This window comes from Jaculus jaculus, chromosome 5, assembly GCF_020740685.1.
Source record: "Jaculus jaculus isolate mJacJac1 chromosome 5, mJacJac1.mat.Y.cur, whole genome shotgun sequence".
Lineage (NCBI taxonomy): Eukaryota > Metazoa > Chordata > Mammalia > Rodentia > Dipodidae > Jaculus > Jaculus jaculus.
The window spans coordinates 168419430-168439129 of NC_059106.1; the positions used below are offsets into that span (position 1 = coordinate 168419430).

The 19700-nt window shown below is 45.8% G+C and overlaps 1 protein-coding gene across 1 annotated transcript in view; it reads right to left on the reverse strand.

The window, feature by feature from the left end:
- Positions 1-19700, reverse strand: part of Srd5a2 (steroid 5 alpha-reductase 2) — a 39653-nt gene that overhangs the window by 7574 nt on the left and 12379 nt on the right. The window contains exons 2-3 of the mRNA XM_045151366.1: positions 6864-7027; positions 2106-2207 (exon numbers count right to left, since the gene is read on the reverse strand). Of these exons, the coding sequence (XP_045007301.1) occupies positions 2106-2207; positions 6864-7027 (266 nt within the window). The remainder of the gene's footprint in view (positions 1-2105; positions 2208-6863; positions 7028-19700) is intronic.

Below are 19700 nucleotides of genomic sequence, written 5' to 3' on the forward strand. Positions count from 1 at the left end.
GCACCTTTAATCCCAGCACTTGAGAGGCAGAGGTAGGAGGATTGTTGCGAGTTTGAGGCCAGCCTGAGACTACATAGTGAATTCCAGGTCAGCCTGGGCTAGAGCAAAAACTTTCCTCGAAAAAACAAAAAAAAAATAAATAAATAAAAGAAAAGTGCTGTTGGAGCCGGGCGTGGCGGCACATGCCTTCAGTCCCAGCATTTAGGAGGCAGAGGTAGGAGGATCGCCATGAGTTCAAGGCCACCCTGAGACTGCATAGTGAATTCCAGGTCAGCCTGGGCTAGGGTGAGACCCTACCTCGCAAAACCAAAAAAAAAAAAAAAAGGTGCTGTTGGAGCTACTGGGGGATAATTGCCCCCAACAGCATGAACAATCTGGGGATCCTGCAAACTGCAGAATCAACCAGCCCAGCAAGATGTACACACCTGTGTAATAGTGGTACACAGAATATGCGGGTGATCAATGGCTCTCTGATTGAATACGAGGCCCACTCAGTGGGAAAGAACTCACCTGTGGTACTGAGAACTGAGGCAGAACCCTAAAGATAGAAGGTCGTAGACTCCAGAGAGAAGTTCCTGCTGTTCTTTGGCTAAGAAGAGTGGTTATGCCCATCAAAAAGTCTCTTAAATAACTCTGCTTACCCCTTTTAATCCATGCTGTTCTCACTCTTGGTTGGAGAATCTGCTTCTTTTACAGATAGCAGCAAAAGCCAGGAAGAACCAAGAACCATCAACACAACAAGAAAAGACAGCCAACTGCCTAGCAGTCATATTACATCTGCCAGGGTCCAGGAGACATCACAGGAAGCGGCGATTTAAACTGGAGTACTGCTCTCTCGGCTAGTTTGACAGACAGCTCCAGGGAGATGACGTAGACACTGAGGACCCTCAAAAGTCATCAAAGTGGAAACCCAGAGGTTGCAGACAGCTCAACACTAAAGCACACTTGTAACACCCCACCAAGGCTCAGGAAACATTGAAGGAGAGAGACAGAAAAGGTTTTAAGAGCCACACGGTAGGAGGAAGTATCCTGAGGCATTGCTCCCCATCCCCAGACTGACCCATGCAACATGACCCCACAGTGAATACCAACAACCCCGCTGAGGTGGGCCTTCAGTGGAATGGGGGTGGAGACAGGGGATATGAGAGTATACTGTCCAGGCATGGTGGTGCATGCCTTTAATCCCAGCACTCAGGGGGATGGGGGGCAGAAGTAGGAGGATTGCTGTGAGTTTGAGGCTAGCCTGGGACAACAGAGTGAGTGCCAGGTCAGCCTGGGCTAGTTTGAGGTTCTACCTTGAAAAACAAAGAAAAAAACAAAAGAGTACAACCCAATGGAAATAATGGGATTATGATCAACTTGTGATATACTCACAGTAAAGTTTATAATTGATTTTTAATCAAACTAGAGAGCTAGGAAGATAGCTCAGTTGGTAAAGTACTTGTCCACACACATACGGACCTGAGTTCGATTCCCAGCATCTGGGAAAATGCCAAGTGTGGCTGTGTGCACCTGTAATCCCAGTGCTGAGGAGGCAGAGACAAGAACGTCCCTAGAAATCACTGGTTAGTTAACCTAGTCTAATTGCTGAGCCCTAGTCCAGAGAGACGCTGAGTTCCTAAGGATAACACTAAAGGTTCTCCTGGTCCCCACACATGCATGTGTAAATGCACACCATACACATGCATATATATATACTCACACATACCAAACATACACCACACACACATATACATATACACATACATCACACACATATACACGCATACACCACACACACACACACACACACACACACATACACACAAGAATGAGAATCTCAGGCTGGAGAGATGGCTTAGCAGTTATGGTGCATGCCTGTGAAGCCTAAGGTCCCAGTTTTAATTCCCCAGGACCCACATAAGCCAGATTCACAAGGTAGCACATGCATCTGGAGTTTGTTTGCAGTGGCTACAGGCCATGGTGCACCCATTCTCTCTCTCTCTCCCTCTCTCTCTCTCTCTCCCTCTCTCTCTCTCTCTCTCTCTGTCTCTCTCTCTCATAAATAAATAAATAAAAATACTTTTAAAAAAGAATAGAAATCTCAGAGGCAAGGGAAGTATTACCTTGTGGAATCTTGTAGATGATTTCTCCGGGCTTCCTGAGCTGGCGCAATACATAGTCACTATGAACGTTGATGCCCATTCCCAAAATAAATAGGAAGACACCTTGGCAAAGAAGAGAGGAGAGAAGTAAAAAAAAAAAAAAAAAAAAAAAAGTGTGTGTCCCAATCTTGGTGTTTTCACACAAGCTCAAGTATTTTTTTTCCTTCTAATAAAGGGAGGGAGGGGTATTCAGTTGATAAGCCTGACAAATCTAACAATGATACTAAAATCTGGCTCCAAGCTTGGGTGAAGAAGGGGTTGTGGTATTTCCTAGGTAAGATGCTAGCATACGCAGACACATGGCGGGCACCAAGAGAAGGGAGGTGCGATGGAGGCGACCACATCACAGGGTATTTAAATGAGTAACGAGACACAGCAATGAAGGACAGCAAGCACCTTGACTTAGGCACAAATCATGAGCCGGTTGTCTAACAATGTCCAGTTCCACCCTCTTCTCCTTGGTCTCCTCTTCCCTACTGAAGAGGCTGAAAGGCAATCACATGGCCTCGTTCTGTCAATAAAATGCAAGGGGGGCACTGGAGGGATAGCTTAGCCGTTAAGGCGTTTGCCTGCCAAGTTAAAGGACCCAGGTTTGATTCCCCAGGACCCACGTTAGCCAGATGCACAAGGGGGAGCATGCGTCTGGAGTTCATTTGCAGTGGCTAGAAGCCCTGTGGCGTCCATTCTCTCCCTTCCTATCTCTCTCTCTCTCTCTCTCCTTTCTCTGTCAAATAAATTCAAATAAAATACTGTTTTAAAATGTAAGGGGGAAGCTTCCAGGCTCTTCCTTAAAGATCTTTTGCTTTCGCTGGTGAATAGGTTCATGGTCCACGGTCTCTGCTTCCTCCTCTCTCATCTTACTTTGATGGTTAGATGTTACGCCTCGAGCTGCAGCCAATGTCTTGTGACCATAAAACGGCCAGCATGAGAATGCAAATAAGCATTCTAAGAGCAGTGGCCTATTAACATAGAATGTTCCAGAGTCCCAAATAGAATCAGTAAGCAACCAAAGAACGTGGAAGCTACCTTACCTTTGGATATTTCATGTGCTATAAGAAACACTGGAGGGCTGGAGAGATGGCTTAGAGGTTAAGCGCTTGCCTGTGAAGCCTAAGGACCCTGGTTCGAGGCTCGGTTCCCCAGGACCACATTAGCCAGAGGCACAAGGGGGCACACGCATCTGGAGTTCGTTTGCAATGGCTGGAGGCCCTGGCACGCCCATTCTCTTTCTCTCTCTCTCTCTCTCTCTCTCTGTCACTCTTAAATAAATAAGAATGAACAAAAAAAAAAGAAACACTGGAGTTCCAGGTCAGCCTGGGCTACAGTGAGATCCCACCTCAGAAATAAGTAAATAAATAAATGCTGCATTAAGTGGCTCACTATGAATCCCTGACTCATACACCCACATTTGTGAAAGTAGCATGAGCTAGACTGGAAGGCGTGACAACTAACAAATGGATTTCCACCACTAGCCATTCACACACACACACACACACACACACACACACATCCTTCCTACAGCTCAACATACCACTGCCACTGTTCACAGATTTATTCATTTTTCTTAGTTATATCTACATATACCATCTACACTGTAGAAAGGGCCCTTGTCTTAGGTGAGAAGTCTCAGGATCAAAGGTGTGAGCAGACACTGGGATAATCCAGAGATGCTCACTGTTCCACCCAGAGGCCCCAACCTCGTTCTCCACAGAGCACATCTGTGTAGATCAAAGTGCATGAGGCAAAATTCAAGAAACAGTTTTTTAATAAATTTTATTTACTTATAGATTTTGAGAGGGGAGGGGCAGATTGAGAGACAGAGAATGGGCGCACCAGGGCATCTGGCCAGTGCAAACAAACTCCAGACACATGCGTCCCCATGTGCATCTATCTGGCTTTATGTGGATGCTGGGGAATTGAACCTGGGTCCTTAGACTTTATAGGGAAATGCCTTAACCGCTAAGCCATCCCTCCAGCCCACAAGGAAGGTTTAATTATGTGTAGATTATTTTGGTATGATACAGTTTTCCACATTGTCTAGTCAGAAGGTTGCCTTGGAAGAGAGGGTGCAAGGCCAGTGTGGGAAGGAAAGGGAAGGGAAGGGGAGGGGAGGGGAGGGGAGGGGAGGGGAGGGGAGGGACGGCATGCTGAGTAGTAGAAAAAGATAGAGACTAGCTACCTGTGTGTCCTTGAGCAAAGTCACTTCTCTTTTCTCAGCCCCGGTTTCCTCATCTGTAAGACGTAGCTTCAAACAGTCTTTATCTCTCACAAGAATGGAATAAAATCAGGCTGGAGAGATACTTAGCGGTTAAAGCGCATGCCTAAGGACCGAGGTCCGATTCTCCAGGTCCCACATAAGCCAGATGCACAAGGTGGCACACGCATCTGGAGTTTGTTTGCAGTGGCTAGAGGTGGCTAGAGGTCCTGATGTACCCATTCCCTCTCTCTCTCTCTCTCTCTCTCTCTCTCTCTCTCTCTCACACACACACACACACACACACACACACTGTGATAAATAAATAAATAAAATCTTAGGAAAAAAAAAAGAATGGAATAAAATCATTCATGCACTCATTCCTCCATGCATTTACTCACCTAACAGACACTGAGAGCTTACTGTGTAGCCAGCGCTATCCTAACCATGGCAAAAATACCCAAAGGGCCTATTGTCACAGAACTTGTGTTTTGGTGAAGAGATGCAGAAATGAACTAAAAGAATTTGAAAAATAAGTAAAATTACACAATGATCACTGCAATTCAGAAAGTCAAAGTAGAAACGTCTGGAGTTTGTCTGCAGGGCTGTAGGCCCTGGTGCACCTCTTTCTCTCTCTCTCTCTCTCTCTCTCTCTCTCTCTCTCTCTCTCTCTCTCTCAAATAAATAAATAAAAATAAGATAAGATAAAATAGAATCTTGAACATTAATTAGCAGAAATAAGAAAACCAAAACACCTGCTGCTACCACCCAAATTGCCACCATTAAGCACCTTAGTTCACAGCCTTCCATTTTCACCTGATCAACTAATTTTCATCCTGTCTGACATTCAGTCCGTGTTATTGTTCCCTAAGATTTCTCTTAGTGATGGTTTGAGCAAACCAAAGTCCAATATAGGGGCCACCACTGGTTTCTGTTGTTATATCCTTTAAGGCCATTTTAATCTAGCTCTGACCCTTATTCTTCTTTTTTGGGGGGGAAGGGCTCAAGGCAGGGTCTCACTCTAGCCCAGGCTGACCTGGAACTCACCCTGTACCTCCAGGCTGGCCTGAAACTCACAGTGATCTTCCTACCTTAGCCTCCCAAGTGCTGGGATTCAAGGCATGTGCCACCATGCCCAGCTCCTTTTTTCGTTCAGTGTATGGACTTCAAGTGACCCTCAGAATCTTTTTTCCCCTCTATCCAGGAGCACATGTAGTTAAATTATCAGTAGGAGTGTATGCTTATGTGTCTGTTCTCAATTAGAAGGAACTTTTCTTTAGTTTATCTCTTTAGTGAGATGATAAATGTCATAATTCAAAGGTCAAACTACATTGAAAGAAAAGTCCATCCTTCCCTCCCCAGCCCATCGCCCTGGGACACACAGGGAGCTTTTGTCACCCTAGTGCTTCCTTCCCAGCCACGTACATTTCCCTTCTATCTCCTTTGTACTTTAAAGGTACCGTATTCTACACGCCACTCGCATCTTTCTTTGTTTCTCCCTCACCCCATCCCCTGGAGAGCTCTCCACATGAGCACATCGAGACCTCCCTTGTCCCTGTGGCTGGGGGCTGGGCAGTACTGCAGGGTGCGTATTGCCAGTAGTCATGGAGTGAAACCTCTGGTCCTTTGTGGGTTGAGTGCTCACTGAGACTGCAGCATGGAGAACAGATGGAAGGATGGGATGGAGGAAGGAAGCCTGGTGCAATGGTTAGGACAGACATCCGTGCTAGCGGCACCTGAGGCTTGGGCTAGCCTGAGGTAACAGTGGCTGGGGAGAATACAGTACAGCTGGCACGGGCTCTGGACCCTGTGCCCAAAGCAGAAAGCTGACGAGTGGAGCTGAGATGTGATCCTCACAACAATTTAGGGTAATCCCTGTTGACCTGTTATTTTTTTAGTTGAGCCAAAACAGGATACAAAGCAGTGGAACTTTCTTAACTCTCCTTCAAAACTAGAGGAAAACGCCAATGATGGATGTCTCCAATTCTGTTAGGTAAGGCAGTCAGGGAAAAAAGACGCTTTGAGGAGATGTGTTCAGACTGGTGGAGATGTGAGTAAAGGGAGGAAGGGACAAGTGCCACAGCTCAGGAGAAGGAACAGTCCAGCACAGAAAAGCCCCGCACAGAAGCTCTGGGCGGGGTACGTTGGACAGGTTCAAGCCCAGAAGGAAGGTCGCTGGGTCTAGCACAGAAAATGAGGTGGAGCTGGATGGAAAAATTGAGCTGGAAATTGAAAAGACCAAGATGACCAATAATGTTTGGATTTCACAGGCAGCGTGAGGAATCTAAATCTTTTTATCATGAGAGCAATGGAAATCTTGAACCATTCCGAGCTGCGAAATGACGAGGTGCATGCGCAAACAGTCTCTCTGGCTACCATATAAAGAGCAGAGCGGGTGTGAGCAGAGCAGGGGTGGTGAGAAGGCCACTTCCCCCAGCAGGATTGGAACTGCGACAGTGATTCACACCACGGGGCAGGGGGCAGCCGGGAAGAAGGTGGGCGGCCATGCGGTCCGATGCACTTACCCAGGCTGAATCGTACGTCTGTGTACCACTCCTCTGGGTACTCCGCACAGTAAATCAGATAGTAGGCTTGCAGGAATCCGTTTCCAATGCAGAAGACAAGGGCTCTGAAAAGGATCCAGGCTGGAAAGGGTCTCCCTCTGGTGAGCAAGGAGTAAATAAATGTCCTGAGACATAAGAGGAAGGAGATTAGGAGCTATTATTGAAAGGAGGAAAGAAAACGACAGGAAAGGAAAGGGAAGACGGGAAGGAGGGTAAGAAGAATGGAAGGAAAGAAGGGAGAAAGGAACAAAGGAGCGAAGCAAGGAAGGGAGGGAGGAATGAAGGAAGGAAGGGAGGGAGGGAGGTAAGAAGGGAAAGAGGGAAGGAGGGAGAGGAAGGAAATTGTAGGTCAAATAATGGCAAGAAATGTTTCCAAATATTTTTCCAAGTATTTTCCCTTAAATTTGTGCACTGAATGGAAGATTGCTGTCCAATTCTAGAGCTATTATTTGTCTTGTGTCACTAAAATCCATGGAAACCTCCACTTTCAACCTCATTTTATTCTCACGACAGCCTTGAAAGGTAAACGCCATCCCCATCCAGTAATTCAGATGTTAAATTTCATATATCAAGGATTATTAATCATTTCATAAATCTAGAAATGAACTTTAGTTTATACTAGAAAAGTATCAAAGTCTGGTTGGACCCCCAAACAGCAGAATGACATTTTGGTAGCGGCCATTTGATCCAGTGACTTTTCTCAATTGTCTTCATAATGTTATTATTAATATAGCATCCCCAAGAAAATGGACTCAAGAATTTCTTAAGGAAAAAAAGCAACTTCTCAGGATGACAGAAATTCTAGAAACAAAAGCTTAAAATATAATACCCTGGGCTGGGCTGGAGAGATGGCTTAGTGGTTAAGTGTTTGCCTGTGAAGCCTAAGGAACCCGGTTCGAGGCTTGATTCACCAGGACCCACGTTAGCCAGATGCACAAGGGGGAGCATGCATCTGGAATTCGTTTGCAGTGGCTGGAGGCCCTGGTACACCCATTCTCCCCCCCCCCCTTCTCTCTGTGTCTATAGTTCTTAAATAAATAAATAAGAAATATCCTGGGCTATAAGATGGCTCAGGCTAAAGAAGCTTGCTTGCAAAGCCTATTGTCCTGGTTCAGTTTCCCAGTGTCCACACAAAGCCAGACACAAGAAGTGGCATGAGTCTGATGTTCATTTGCAACAGCAAGAGACCCTAGAACCTCACGCACACGTGCATGCACATGTGCACACACTCAAATAAAATTTTAAAATATTTACGTAATATATATGTATACCCAAGATATATTGATAAATACCAGACCACAAACTACCTCCCTTTACACCCTTTACAATTGCTCTTTTGTGTTTGTAACATCAAAGTCATAAAGGGAAGGTACTAAGCCTATGCTAAATAACTTTCAAATATAAGTCAAGAGGGCTGGAGAGATGGCTTAACAGTTAAGGCACTTGCCTGCGAAGCCTAACACCCCATGTTCGATTCCCCAGGATCCATGTAAACCAGATGCACGTGGTGGGGCATGCATCTGGAGTTCATGTGCAGTGACTGGATGACCTGACTCACCCATTCTCTCTCTCTCTCTCTCTCACACACACACACACATTCTCTCTCAAAGTGGATAAGTAAAAATTTATATATATATATATATATATATATATATATATATATATATATATATGACAAGAAATAGCACATTGTCATTTCCTAGAGGCCTCCCAAATGCCTTCTCTGCTCTCAGTACCCTCACCCCACAGGTGACCACAATTTGAGGTTTTATAATACTCTTTTCATTTTAGTTTGCCACAAGTGGGTGCAGAGCTTACTTCGCTCACTTTTGAGTCCCCGTGGCCGGTACCGTGATTGAGGACGCTTGGCGTCTCCTGTCCTCGGCTCATCAGTGAGGACACCCGCGAGACTCCTCCTGCTCTCAGGCACAGCTGTGCCTCGTGAGTGTCCATGAGTGTGTGCCACTCACTTCTGTTTGTTTCACGGTGATTTATGTTTATGGATATCTGCGGTCTTTCCATTCTGAGACTCTTGTTGGAAGGGGCAGGAGGGGTGGAGAGCGCCCGAAGCCTCATTCCTAAAGAGAAGCCTTTACTTTACCTGGCTGAGAGTCCCCTGCAAGCCTGGCATGACTCCACCGGACTTATCCCGGTGCTTAAAGGTGTGGAGTAAAGGGCTGTTTTTTACTGTTTTCATAGCTTGGTGCCCTGAATGATAGATGACAGGAAGGGTGAACATCGACCAAAGAACAGCTGCAATGGAAAAGCTAAGGAATGAGTGCTTTGGGACACCGTCTTCCACACACAAGTGGCCATTACATGATGACCTTACAGCAGCTGTCGCTACCTCCACAAGATTGCCACAAAAAAATGAGCTCATTAACATTTCAACATGGATGATGGTGAAAAAGTCATCAAAATAGAAGAGGATCTTGTTGGATAGGAGTTTGACAAAGGGGGATGGGCAAGGTGGGGGCAGAAGAAGATATTGGGGGTGCTGCAGTAACAAGCCACACCATCAGACTCAGCATTTTGACCTGGTTCTGGGGACCAAAACTACTACAAACCCTACTACCTTTCCAGTGCCTCGTTCCCTCCGATTGATTTATTTTATTTATTGCAAGGAGAGAGAGAAAAAAACAGGTGCACCAGAGCTTCTTGCTATTGCAAACAAACTCCAGAACCACATACTGCTTTGTGTATCTGGCTTTACATGGGTATTGGGGAATCAAACCCAGGCTGTCAGACTTTGCAAGTAAGTGCTAAGCCATTTCCCCAGCCCCCTCATAGTTCTTATCTCACAGGAGTTATACTGATTAGGGCCTGGGCTTTATTCCTAGCCCAACCCACAGTGACAGACACATCCCCCAGGAGAACATGACCCACAGGCCAAGGGAATCAGGCACCTGAATATAACCACTAAAAAATAACTGTGAAACTATAATATGCAAGGGCTACAATAAATAAACAATGGACCATGTATACTGGCTAGTATGTAATTACACAACAGAATAACCAAAAGTATCCTCAAAAAAATGTTTGCTTCAAGGTAAAAAATGCAAAAGAAGTGAAACTGAAAGTGAACTGAGTGGAAACTCAAAATAAGAAAAATGCAAAAATAGTTTAAAAAAAAAAAACATGGGCTGGAGAGATGGCTCAGCAGTTAAGGCACTTGTCTGCAAAGCCTAATGACCTGGGTTCAGTTCCCCAATATCCACATAAAGGCAGATGCACAGGTGGCTCATGCATCTGGCATTCATTTGCAGTGACTGAAGCACTGGTGTATCCGTTCTCTCCTCTCTCTCTCTCTCTCTGTCTCTCTCTCTCTCTCTCTCTGTCTCTCTCTCTCTACCCCCTTGCAAATAAATAATTTTCTTTTAAAAAGCACACACACAATAGTTAGAATAAAAAGCAAATAGTTGTGCTGGGGGATAAGTCACACCGAGCCACTCAAGCAAACTGGATCCTCCACAGACCTCTCCTACAAAAAGCCAGAAGCCACGGCAGGCTTCCGTCATCCCCAGCGAGCTGACGGCAAGATGGGAGGTGATTCTAGGTCCTTCCAAGGGCACAGTCGATATAAACCATCCCATGGAGTAGATGCTATCACTTCTACAGGTAAGTAAGTAGAAAACAGCCCTGAGCCCTGGGGCACTCCAGCAGTTAGAGGCCAAGAAGATTAAGAAAACGGCCAAGGAAAAGGAGGACATCAGGGAAGAACCCAGAGTGTGGCTTGTTTGCTGGGAGCACCTCCAGAAGGGGGGAGCCAGAGTGGTTAATCCATCCAGTAAACAAGCACCCCCCAAAGGGGGGAGTCCGTCCAGTAAGAAGAAAGCTGAGAACTGGCGAATTTCTCTGGAAAGATAACTCCGACACCAGTGAGAGTGAAAGGAAGGAATTTATTCACCTGGGGACCAGAGCTGGGATCACCCCCAAAGAAAAGGCTCGAACCCCACCTGCACTTCCGTTTTGTACTCCAGCAGCAAGGTGGGCGGGTATCAGGGCAGCAGGGTGCAGTGAGAAAGCAAAAGCTTACATGGCAGCTAGCTACGTGGTTCCGTGGCAGGCAGCTGCATGGTAACGTTGCCAAGGGCAATCTCTATTTTGTCTTGACCATTTCCCCCTTCGGACCGCTCTAGGCATGGGGAGGGGTCCCTTGTCTGGGACTTTTTGCTCCATTGAGCAAGAAGAGGTTGGGTCTGGCAAGAGTCAGCACCTGCTATAACTCAGCATTCAGCAAGGGGTCTCTTCTACCTCATTGGGTTGGAAAGGCTCTGGGGTGACTTCTCCAGGGCTTGTTTTCATGGGGGAGGAGGAGAGTAGACTGGAAAAGCCCTAGAGATGACAAGTGTAGACTCCACTTTGGAGAACTTTTGCTAGAAAAGAAAACAGAAAAATGGAGCAGTGGATAAAAGGTCATGAGGTCAAGAAAGGAGTTACTACTGTCTAGGGCAGCTGATTAGAATACATGGGAGCAGGAGCTGGAGAGATGGCTTAGCGGTTAAGTGCCTGTCTGTGAAGCCTAAAGACCCTGGTTCCAGGCTCAATTCCCCAGGACCCACGTTACCCAGAGGCACAAGGGGGCGCACGCGTCTGGAGTTCGTTTGCAGTGGCTGGAGGATCTGGCGCACCCATTCTCTATGTCTCTCCCTCTTTATCTCTCTCTCAAATAAATTTTAAAAAATATTTTTTAAAAATACATGGGAACTTTGTATGTGTGTATAAAGTTTAAATTTATTCTGACTGACAGCAAAGTGTAGAATTTCATACAGTGGAAAGTCTTCAGTTGGCTTGATAATCTCAGCAATAGTGCTTATATTTGAAGAAGAGTTAGATAAATATGAATTGGCCTGTGCAAGATGTATAATTTCAGATTTTTTTTTGAGCTTGGGTTTAATTTGAATTTGCAATTTCCATTAACCCTTTCCAATGAGATGCTCCACAAATGCATATTTACTTAGCAGTGACAGAAAACTATGCATTTACAGAGTAGTTATTAGTCTGTATCAGAGGGAGTGCACAAGAATTGAAGTTCACACCAGAGGTATCAGAAGGAATTAAAGACATGTGGCCCTATGCCATGGAAACTGAGTCTCGGAGTATAGAGGGTCATGGGATGTGACCACTACACTCCATGGCATTAATATGCAACCTCTAAGCGATTGCATCTAATTCATGGGATGGTTTATATTGGCTGACCATGTGGAAGGACCTAGAATGACCTAGGAAACTGGTTTCTGCACATGCCTGTGATTATGTAGGTCAGGTTAGCCCTCTGGGCAAATCTGTGAAGGGCTTTCTTGATTGGGTCAATTGAAGTCTGGGGTCTTGAACTGCATAAAGAGGAGAGAGCTGGCCGAGTACTCTGCTTCCTCACTGTGGACTGGCTGCCTCACGCGCCTGCCTCCATGCCTCCCGTCATGATGGACTGCGGCCTTAAAACACGAGCCAAAATAAGCCCTTCTTTCCTCAAGTTGCTTCCTGTCGATTATTTCGTCCCAGGAATGAGGAAGGAGCTGATATATCCCATAATATTCAGTATCATTGCTATGGTCTGAATATGTTGGAAACTTAATCCCCTTTGCAACTGTATTGGGAAGACACTTTGACAGTTCCACCCTCATGAACGTGAGGTGAGTTTGTACCCACCTGGCAGGCACGAGGGAGAGGCACCCCTCCTTTCCTGCCTCAAGCAGTGTGAGGGGACCCTGGAGGAAACAGACGAGGTCCAGCAGCCCAGTGGTAGAACACGTGCTTAGCATGCACAGACCCTGGGCCCGATCCCCAGCACACAAAGTAAATAAATAAGTAAATAAGCCAAATCAAAAAAAAATCACTTTTTAAGATTTATTTTTATTTATTTACTAGAGATAGAGGGAGGGAGAGTGAGAATGGACACGCCAGAGCCTCCAGCCACTGCTAAAGAACTCCAAATGCACGTGCCACCATGTGCAGCTGGCTTACGTGGGTCGAACCTGGGCTCTTAGGCTTCACAGATATGGGCCTTAATCGCTATGCCATCTCTCCAGCCCAAAAGTAAATTTTTTATTTTTTTTAAAGATTTTTATTGATTGATTGGTTGATTTGAGAGCGACAGACAGAGAAAGAGAGAAAAAGAGGAGAGTGGGCGCGCCAGGGCTTCCAGCCACTGCAAACAAACTCCAGACACGTGCGCCCCCTTGTGCATCTGGCTAACATGGGTCCTGGGGAATCGAGCCTTGAGCCAGGGTCCTTAGGCTTCACAGGCAAGCGCTTAACCGCTAAGCCATCTCTCCAGCCCCCAAAAGTAAATTTTTTAAAAAACCAAATCAGAAGATTTTTTTTTTATCACACCAAGGACCCAGAAGACCTCAAAGTGAAAGGAAAAACTCAGTGGGTGCCTGTAAGCTACATGTAATTGCAAGTGTGTGGAAGGTAAATGTTTACTACAATTACATCATAAATGGGGGTGACAAACCGAGAGATGTAACAGACCTACGCACAAACTGGTGGGATGCCAACATCTGAAAATGAAGCAGTCATGTGTCCATAATGCAGTTCCTATAGCAGCCATGAGGAAGCCTATGTGATAGGCTCCATAATGCTAGAGATAAATCAGAATGGAATTCTACAAAATGTTCAGGTAACCCACAGGAAGAAGAAAAAAAGAAATGGGAAAATAGAATGAGCAAGCAGAATATAAGATATAATGTGTCATTCTTACTCGTACTATTTCTCTCTCTCTCTCTCTGTCTCTGTCTCTGTCTCTGTCTCTGTCTCTCTCTCTCTCTCTCTCTCTTTCTCTCCCTCACCCTCTTTTTCTCTTTCTCTTTCTCTTTCTCTTTTCAGAAAGGCTATCCTTTGTTGATGACAAAACAACTGAGGCATCTTGACTTTACATGCACCCTCACTCAAGGCATGTGGAAATGAACAGACATAAAAAACGTACACAAGTCCTAACTTAATACATTTTTTTTTTTGAGGTAGGGTTTCACTCTAGCTCAGGCTGACCTGGAATTCACTCTGTAGTCTCAGGGTGGCCTCGAACTCATGGCGATCCTCCTACCTCTGCCTCCCAAGTGCTGGGATTAAAGTAAAGGTGTGTGCCACCACGCCCAGATACATTTTTACTTTTGTTTAAGATAGTAATTGTGGGGGCTGGAGAGATGGCTCAGCAGGTTAGGAAGTTTGCCTACAAAGCCTAACAACCTGGTTTTGATTCCCCAGTACCCATGTAAAGACAGATGCACAGAGTGGCACATGTATCTGGAGTTCATTTGCAGCAGCTAGAGGCCCTGGAGTGCCCATTCTCTGTGTGTGTGTGTGTGTGTGTGTGTGTGTGTGTGTGTGCAAATAAAATAAGTAATCTGATCTAGATGAATTACAAGTGAGAACCCATACTTAATCTGGTCCAGATGGATTACAAGTGAGAATTCAAACAATCTTGTCTGGGGGATCAGGGGACTGCTCCCCAAGGACTCTTGCTTTTTGGAGCTGCCCTACAATAAACTTGAAAACTGTTGTTGCTTGTAAAGTGGGACATGCTTCCTTGCATGGACCAGCTTAGCATGGACACTGCCCAGCCATTGCCCCAGCTCTAGACACAGAGATCGACTTCATTATCTCTGGCCTGGCCTGCACTGGAACAAGCCTGGCCCTTTGCCGCCTTAGTCCAGCTGACCACAGTTTTCTAGGGAGGCTAAACAAATGGCCACAAACCAGGTAGCTTAAATAGAAATGCATCGCCCCACAGTTCCAGGGGCAGGAAGTGCAAAATCAGGATGTCTTGGCAGGGCTGTGCTCAGCCCGAAGGCTCAGGAAGAGTCTCACTTCTGGCGACGGGCAGCCGAGCTTGCGCCCCTTGGCTCGTTGCCGCACCACCGCGGCCTCCTTATCTGCCTTCACGCTCACTTCGGCAAAGCCCGGAGCGGCTTATACCCACAGACTGCGAACCGGCCCCAAGCAGAGGAGAACAGGAGAGCCAGTGCCATGGGCCGGAGAGCCCGTTTGGGGGTCAAGCGCTTGCATAGCAAACCCACGGCCCTGGGCTCAAGACCTCAGAAAAAAGTGTTTTACTGGAACTAGGACTTGACTGGCAGTCGGTCAGGCTAGGGTGGCACTGTCTGGAACCTGGAAACCATGCAGACGAGAGGCCCAGATACTCGGCAAGAGACGCTGGTGAAAGTCAAAAGACACAGATGTGGATATATGGTATGAGTGTTGCTGGGAAGGTGTGTGTGTGTGTGTGCGTGCGCGCGTGTGTGTGCGTGTGGTATGTGAAGGGGGTCCAACCCATTCAGACAAGTTCAGCGGTCAGATAGATTGTAGACCATCTCCCCTAAATTCAAGTTCTTCCTAGAACCTTAGACTATGACTATATTTGGGATGAGCGTATTTGAAGATACCACTAGTTAACATGAGGGCACCTGACTAATAATAAACATTAAAAAAGAAGATGAAAGCATAGTGGATCAGAGTGGGCCTCAAACACAGTATGAGTGGCATCCTCAGGAAAGGAAGGACAGACATGCTGAAAGGAAGTCATATGAAGACAGACACGGAGGCTGCGGTGGTGCGGCAACGAGCCAAGGGGCGCAAGCTCGGCTGCCCGTCGCCAGAGGTGAGACTCTTCCTGAGCCTTCGGGCTGAGCACAGCCCTGCCAAGGTATCTTGATTTTGCACTTCCTGCCCCTGGAACTGGGGGGCGATGCATGTCAGTTTAAGCTATGTGGCTTGTGGCCGTTTGTTCAACCTCCCTAGAAAACTGTGATAAGCTGGACTAAGGTGGCGAAGGGCCGGCTCTCTTCAGTGAGGCCAGGAGATCATGAAGTCGATCCCTATGCCTGGAGCTGGGGGCGAAGTCAGGGTCTCTCTCTCCCCAACTTTTCTACAGTACTTCACCTCTTTTCACTTCCCCATGTTCTCTTCTTACTATGGCTCCTCCTTTCAAGCTCTTTATCTCCTGTTTTGTTTTTCTTCATGCCTTTGTCTTCTGAGTGGCTTCTCTGTAAACCTATAGCCCGACAGAACCTGTTAGATGTGAACTCATGAATTTGTTCTTCAGTCTATCCACAAAAGTGGGCTACAGGATGACATAAAAACAAAGTTAGAGACTTCCGGTCAAGATGGCGTCTGGAAATGAAAACAAATGCTGGCGAGGATGTGAAGAAATAGGAACCCTCATCCACTGTTGGTGGGAATGTAAGATGGTACAACCACTTTGGAAAGTAATATGGAGCCTCCAAAAAAAAAAAAAAAAAAGCTGGAGGGAGGGTATTACCATGGGATATTTTTTATAATCATGGAAAAATAAAAATTGTGAAAAGAAAAAAATTAAATAAAAATAATTTTTAAGAAAGCTGACTATAGAGTTACCAACAGACCCAGTTATTCCCTTACTGGGCATCTACACTAAAACCTTTAAACCACAGTTCAGAGAGATTTGCTCAACCATGTTTATAGCTGCTCAATTGGTAATAGCTAAGAGCTGGAATCAACCCAGATGTCCATCACTAGACAAATGAATAACTAAGATGTGGTATATCTACATGATGGAATTCTACACAGCAGTAAGAAAAAACACCAGAATGAAATTTGAAGAAGAATGGTCAAACCTGGAACAGACCATTCTCAGTGAACTCACCCAATCACAGAAAGATAATTGCTGCATAGTCTCACTCATCTACAGCACCTAACCTGACTCTACCCAAGATGCCAACATAGCCAGCAAGCATCTCGAGGACCAGACAATAGGGTGGGTGGGGAAGGAGGCAAAGGCAAGGGAGGGGGTAGGGGACACAAATCTGGACCCAAAAGACAATGGTACCATAAAATTCTACATCCTAAAAGGCAGACCAAATGGTTGAACCTTTACCAGGCCCTTAGAGGGAACACCTGAGTCACAAGACCCTGGAGAGGGTATGATGAAGACTGACCTTAATCTTCTACAGCTTCTCTCTCCCTCCCTCCCCCCGTCCCTCTCTCTCTCTCTCCTCTCTCTCTCTCTCTCTCTCTCTCTCTTTCCCTCCCTCCCTCCCTCCCTCTTCTCTCTAACTCTTCTATATTACTTATCTTTTTCTTCCTTCTCTTTGTGGGCACTGACCTCTAACTCCCAGCAGGTGGCTGTCATCCACAATGAGCTTTTGATCAGAGAGACCTACAAGAAAGACAGATTTCTGTCCGAGTACTTGATGACCCACCAAAGGTCAGTGGTAAGACCCTACTGCTGAACATGCCATATGCAGTTGACAAATAACATGGGGTGGCATGGCTGGAAGCTGGAAGAGAGTCAGCCCCCAGACAGTCAGCACGTCTAGTGCCAGAAGGTGCTACATGGGCGACTGCAAGGAAATGACCAATATCTGTCCAAGCAACTCATGGTCTAACCTACTTAGCAGCAATTAACCTGTCATGATGCTCACACAACTGCAATAGTGGCACACAGCCATGGTGTGAAATCAACTCTCTTGATTTGACTAACTGATCCACTCAATGAAACGGAACCCATAGCTGGAGCTGGGAAACAAGTCAGAACTATATCCAAACATGAGCCTGCTCTCCACTATCAAGCTACCACCAATCGTGGGCTACAAGAGGGCCTACACCTATTAAATTCTCTCTAAAAAAAAAAATAATGGTTATCCCATTTATCTGATGCTAACTTTGCTCTCCATCAGAGAATCTGCTTCTCTTTTTCAGATAGATGCAAATCCTAAGGAGAGAACCATCCCATGATACTTCAAAGGGGCCCTGGCTGAAACTAAGAATAATTGGCACAACAAGCAAATGTGCTGCTTTCTTGGTGAACCTGGTACCAGCACAAGGGTGAAGGAGATCAGCACAGAGAACAATCAACTCCTACCAAATCAGATATCCAGAGACACAGAAGCTCCAAGACCTCATCACTGAAGCAGACCTAAAATGAACCCAACATGGCTTAGGAAAATTTGTGGAAGAGCGGGTGGAAAGAATGTCAGAGCCACACGTTGGATCATGATACATGGAGACCTTTCCTCCTACCCAGAACTGAGGGCTAACCCCACAATGCATGACCCATATATCCCAACAAGAGGGGGGGCAGGGGGAGAGGGCAGGACAGGGAGGAGGCTAACAATGGTACCACATTGACTGTATTCACTGAGTACAAAACTAATTTTAAAAAATAATAAAAAATAAAAAATAAAGAATATCAGATTCAGGCTGGGCATGGTGGTGCATGCCTTTAATCCCAGCACTCAGGAGGCAGAGGTAGGAGGGTTGCTATGAGTTTGAGGCCACCCTGAGGCTATATAGTTAATTCCAGGACAGCCTGGGCCAGAGTGAGACCCTACCTCAAAAAAAAAAAAGAATATCAGATTCAGGGGCTGGAGAGATTGTTCAGTGGTTAGGCCAGTTGCCTATACTTGGGTTCAATTCCCCAGTACCCCATGTGAAGTCAGATAAACAAAGTGTTATATGAATTTGGAGTTCATTTGGAGTGGGTAGTTCTCTCTCCCCCCTTGCAAATACATTAAAAAAATTTTAATAAACAAATAAAAATCAAAAAAAAAACTTGACATCAATTTTGGGAAGAAAGGCAGGCCATTACCATACCTCAAGGGCTGTTGTAGAGAAAGGCAGCCCCTCACCCCCTTTCTAGTGCAAGTACTCCCCAGAAAGTGGCCTCCAACATGTCTAGAATCTAACTCTTAGGTGAATTAGAGTCAGGACCTCTATATATTCACCCCCAGCCTAGAGGAACAACAATCATGAAATGCCCCTACAGGGAAAGCAAGAGATCCCAGCACGGCTTAACCCCTTTTTCAGAATTAAGCGCAGCACCTAAGAACACAGTAAAACTGCAGTGAGATTTGTAAAGTGCACGCCATACTCCCGCCCAGCGAAGTCCTCAGGAGAGAATCCCGTGGCACCTGTACAATGCTGAGCGAGGCTTCGCCCTGTTTGCAGCTCCCCAGGCTACAAGTACACCGGTGCACGCCCACCCACTTTCTCTAGTGGGAACAAGATCAAGGCTATGTCCTTGAGGAAGTTTGCATCAAAGAGTGGTGAATGGAAATTTCTCCTCCTCTTGCTCTTCTGCCCTCAAGTGAGAGCAAGTATATCCCAGTGCCAACACCATGTAGATATTACCAGGTTTGAGTTACCTGGTGGTCTTGACCCAGCAAATTTATTTAGATTATCAAAAATATGAACTGAGGCTGGAAAGATGACTTAGTGCTTAAGTGCTTGCCTGTGAAGCCTAAGGACCCCGGTTCGAGGCTCGGTTCCCCAGGTCCCACGTTAGCCAGATGCACAAGGGGGCACATGCGTCTGGAGTTTGTTGGCAGCGGCTGGAGGCCCTGGCACGCCCATTCTCTCTCTCTCCACCTGCCTCTTTCTCTTCCTGTCTGTCACTCTCAAATAAATAAATTAAAATAAGAAAAAAAATTTTTTAATATGAATTGAAGCTGGACATGGTGATGCACACCTTTAATCCCAGCACTTGGGAGGCAGAGGTACGAGGATCGCCATGAATTTGAGGCCACCCTGAGAATACAGAGTGAATTCCAGGTCAGCCTGGGCTAGAGTGAGACCCTACCTCGAAAAAAAAACAAAAAAGGAATTGAGTAGTTTATAAAGATCTAAAATGCAGCACATCGTGTTTATATATATATATAACTTTTTATAAGTATACTTTTTATCTAACAGTATCAAACAAATACATGCTATAATTCATTCCTTACTCAATAAAACTTCTTGCCCCTCTCCCTCCCCTCCGAAAAAAACCAACAAAACTTTTTTCCCTTGATGAGTCAGTAAATTTCCACTTACATAGTGCCG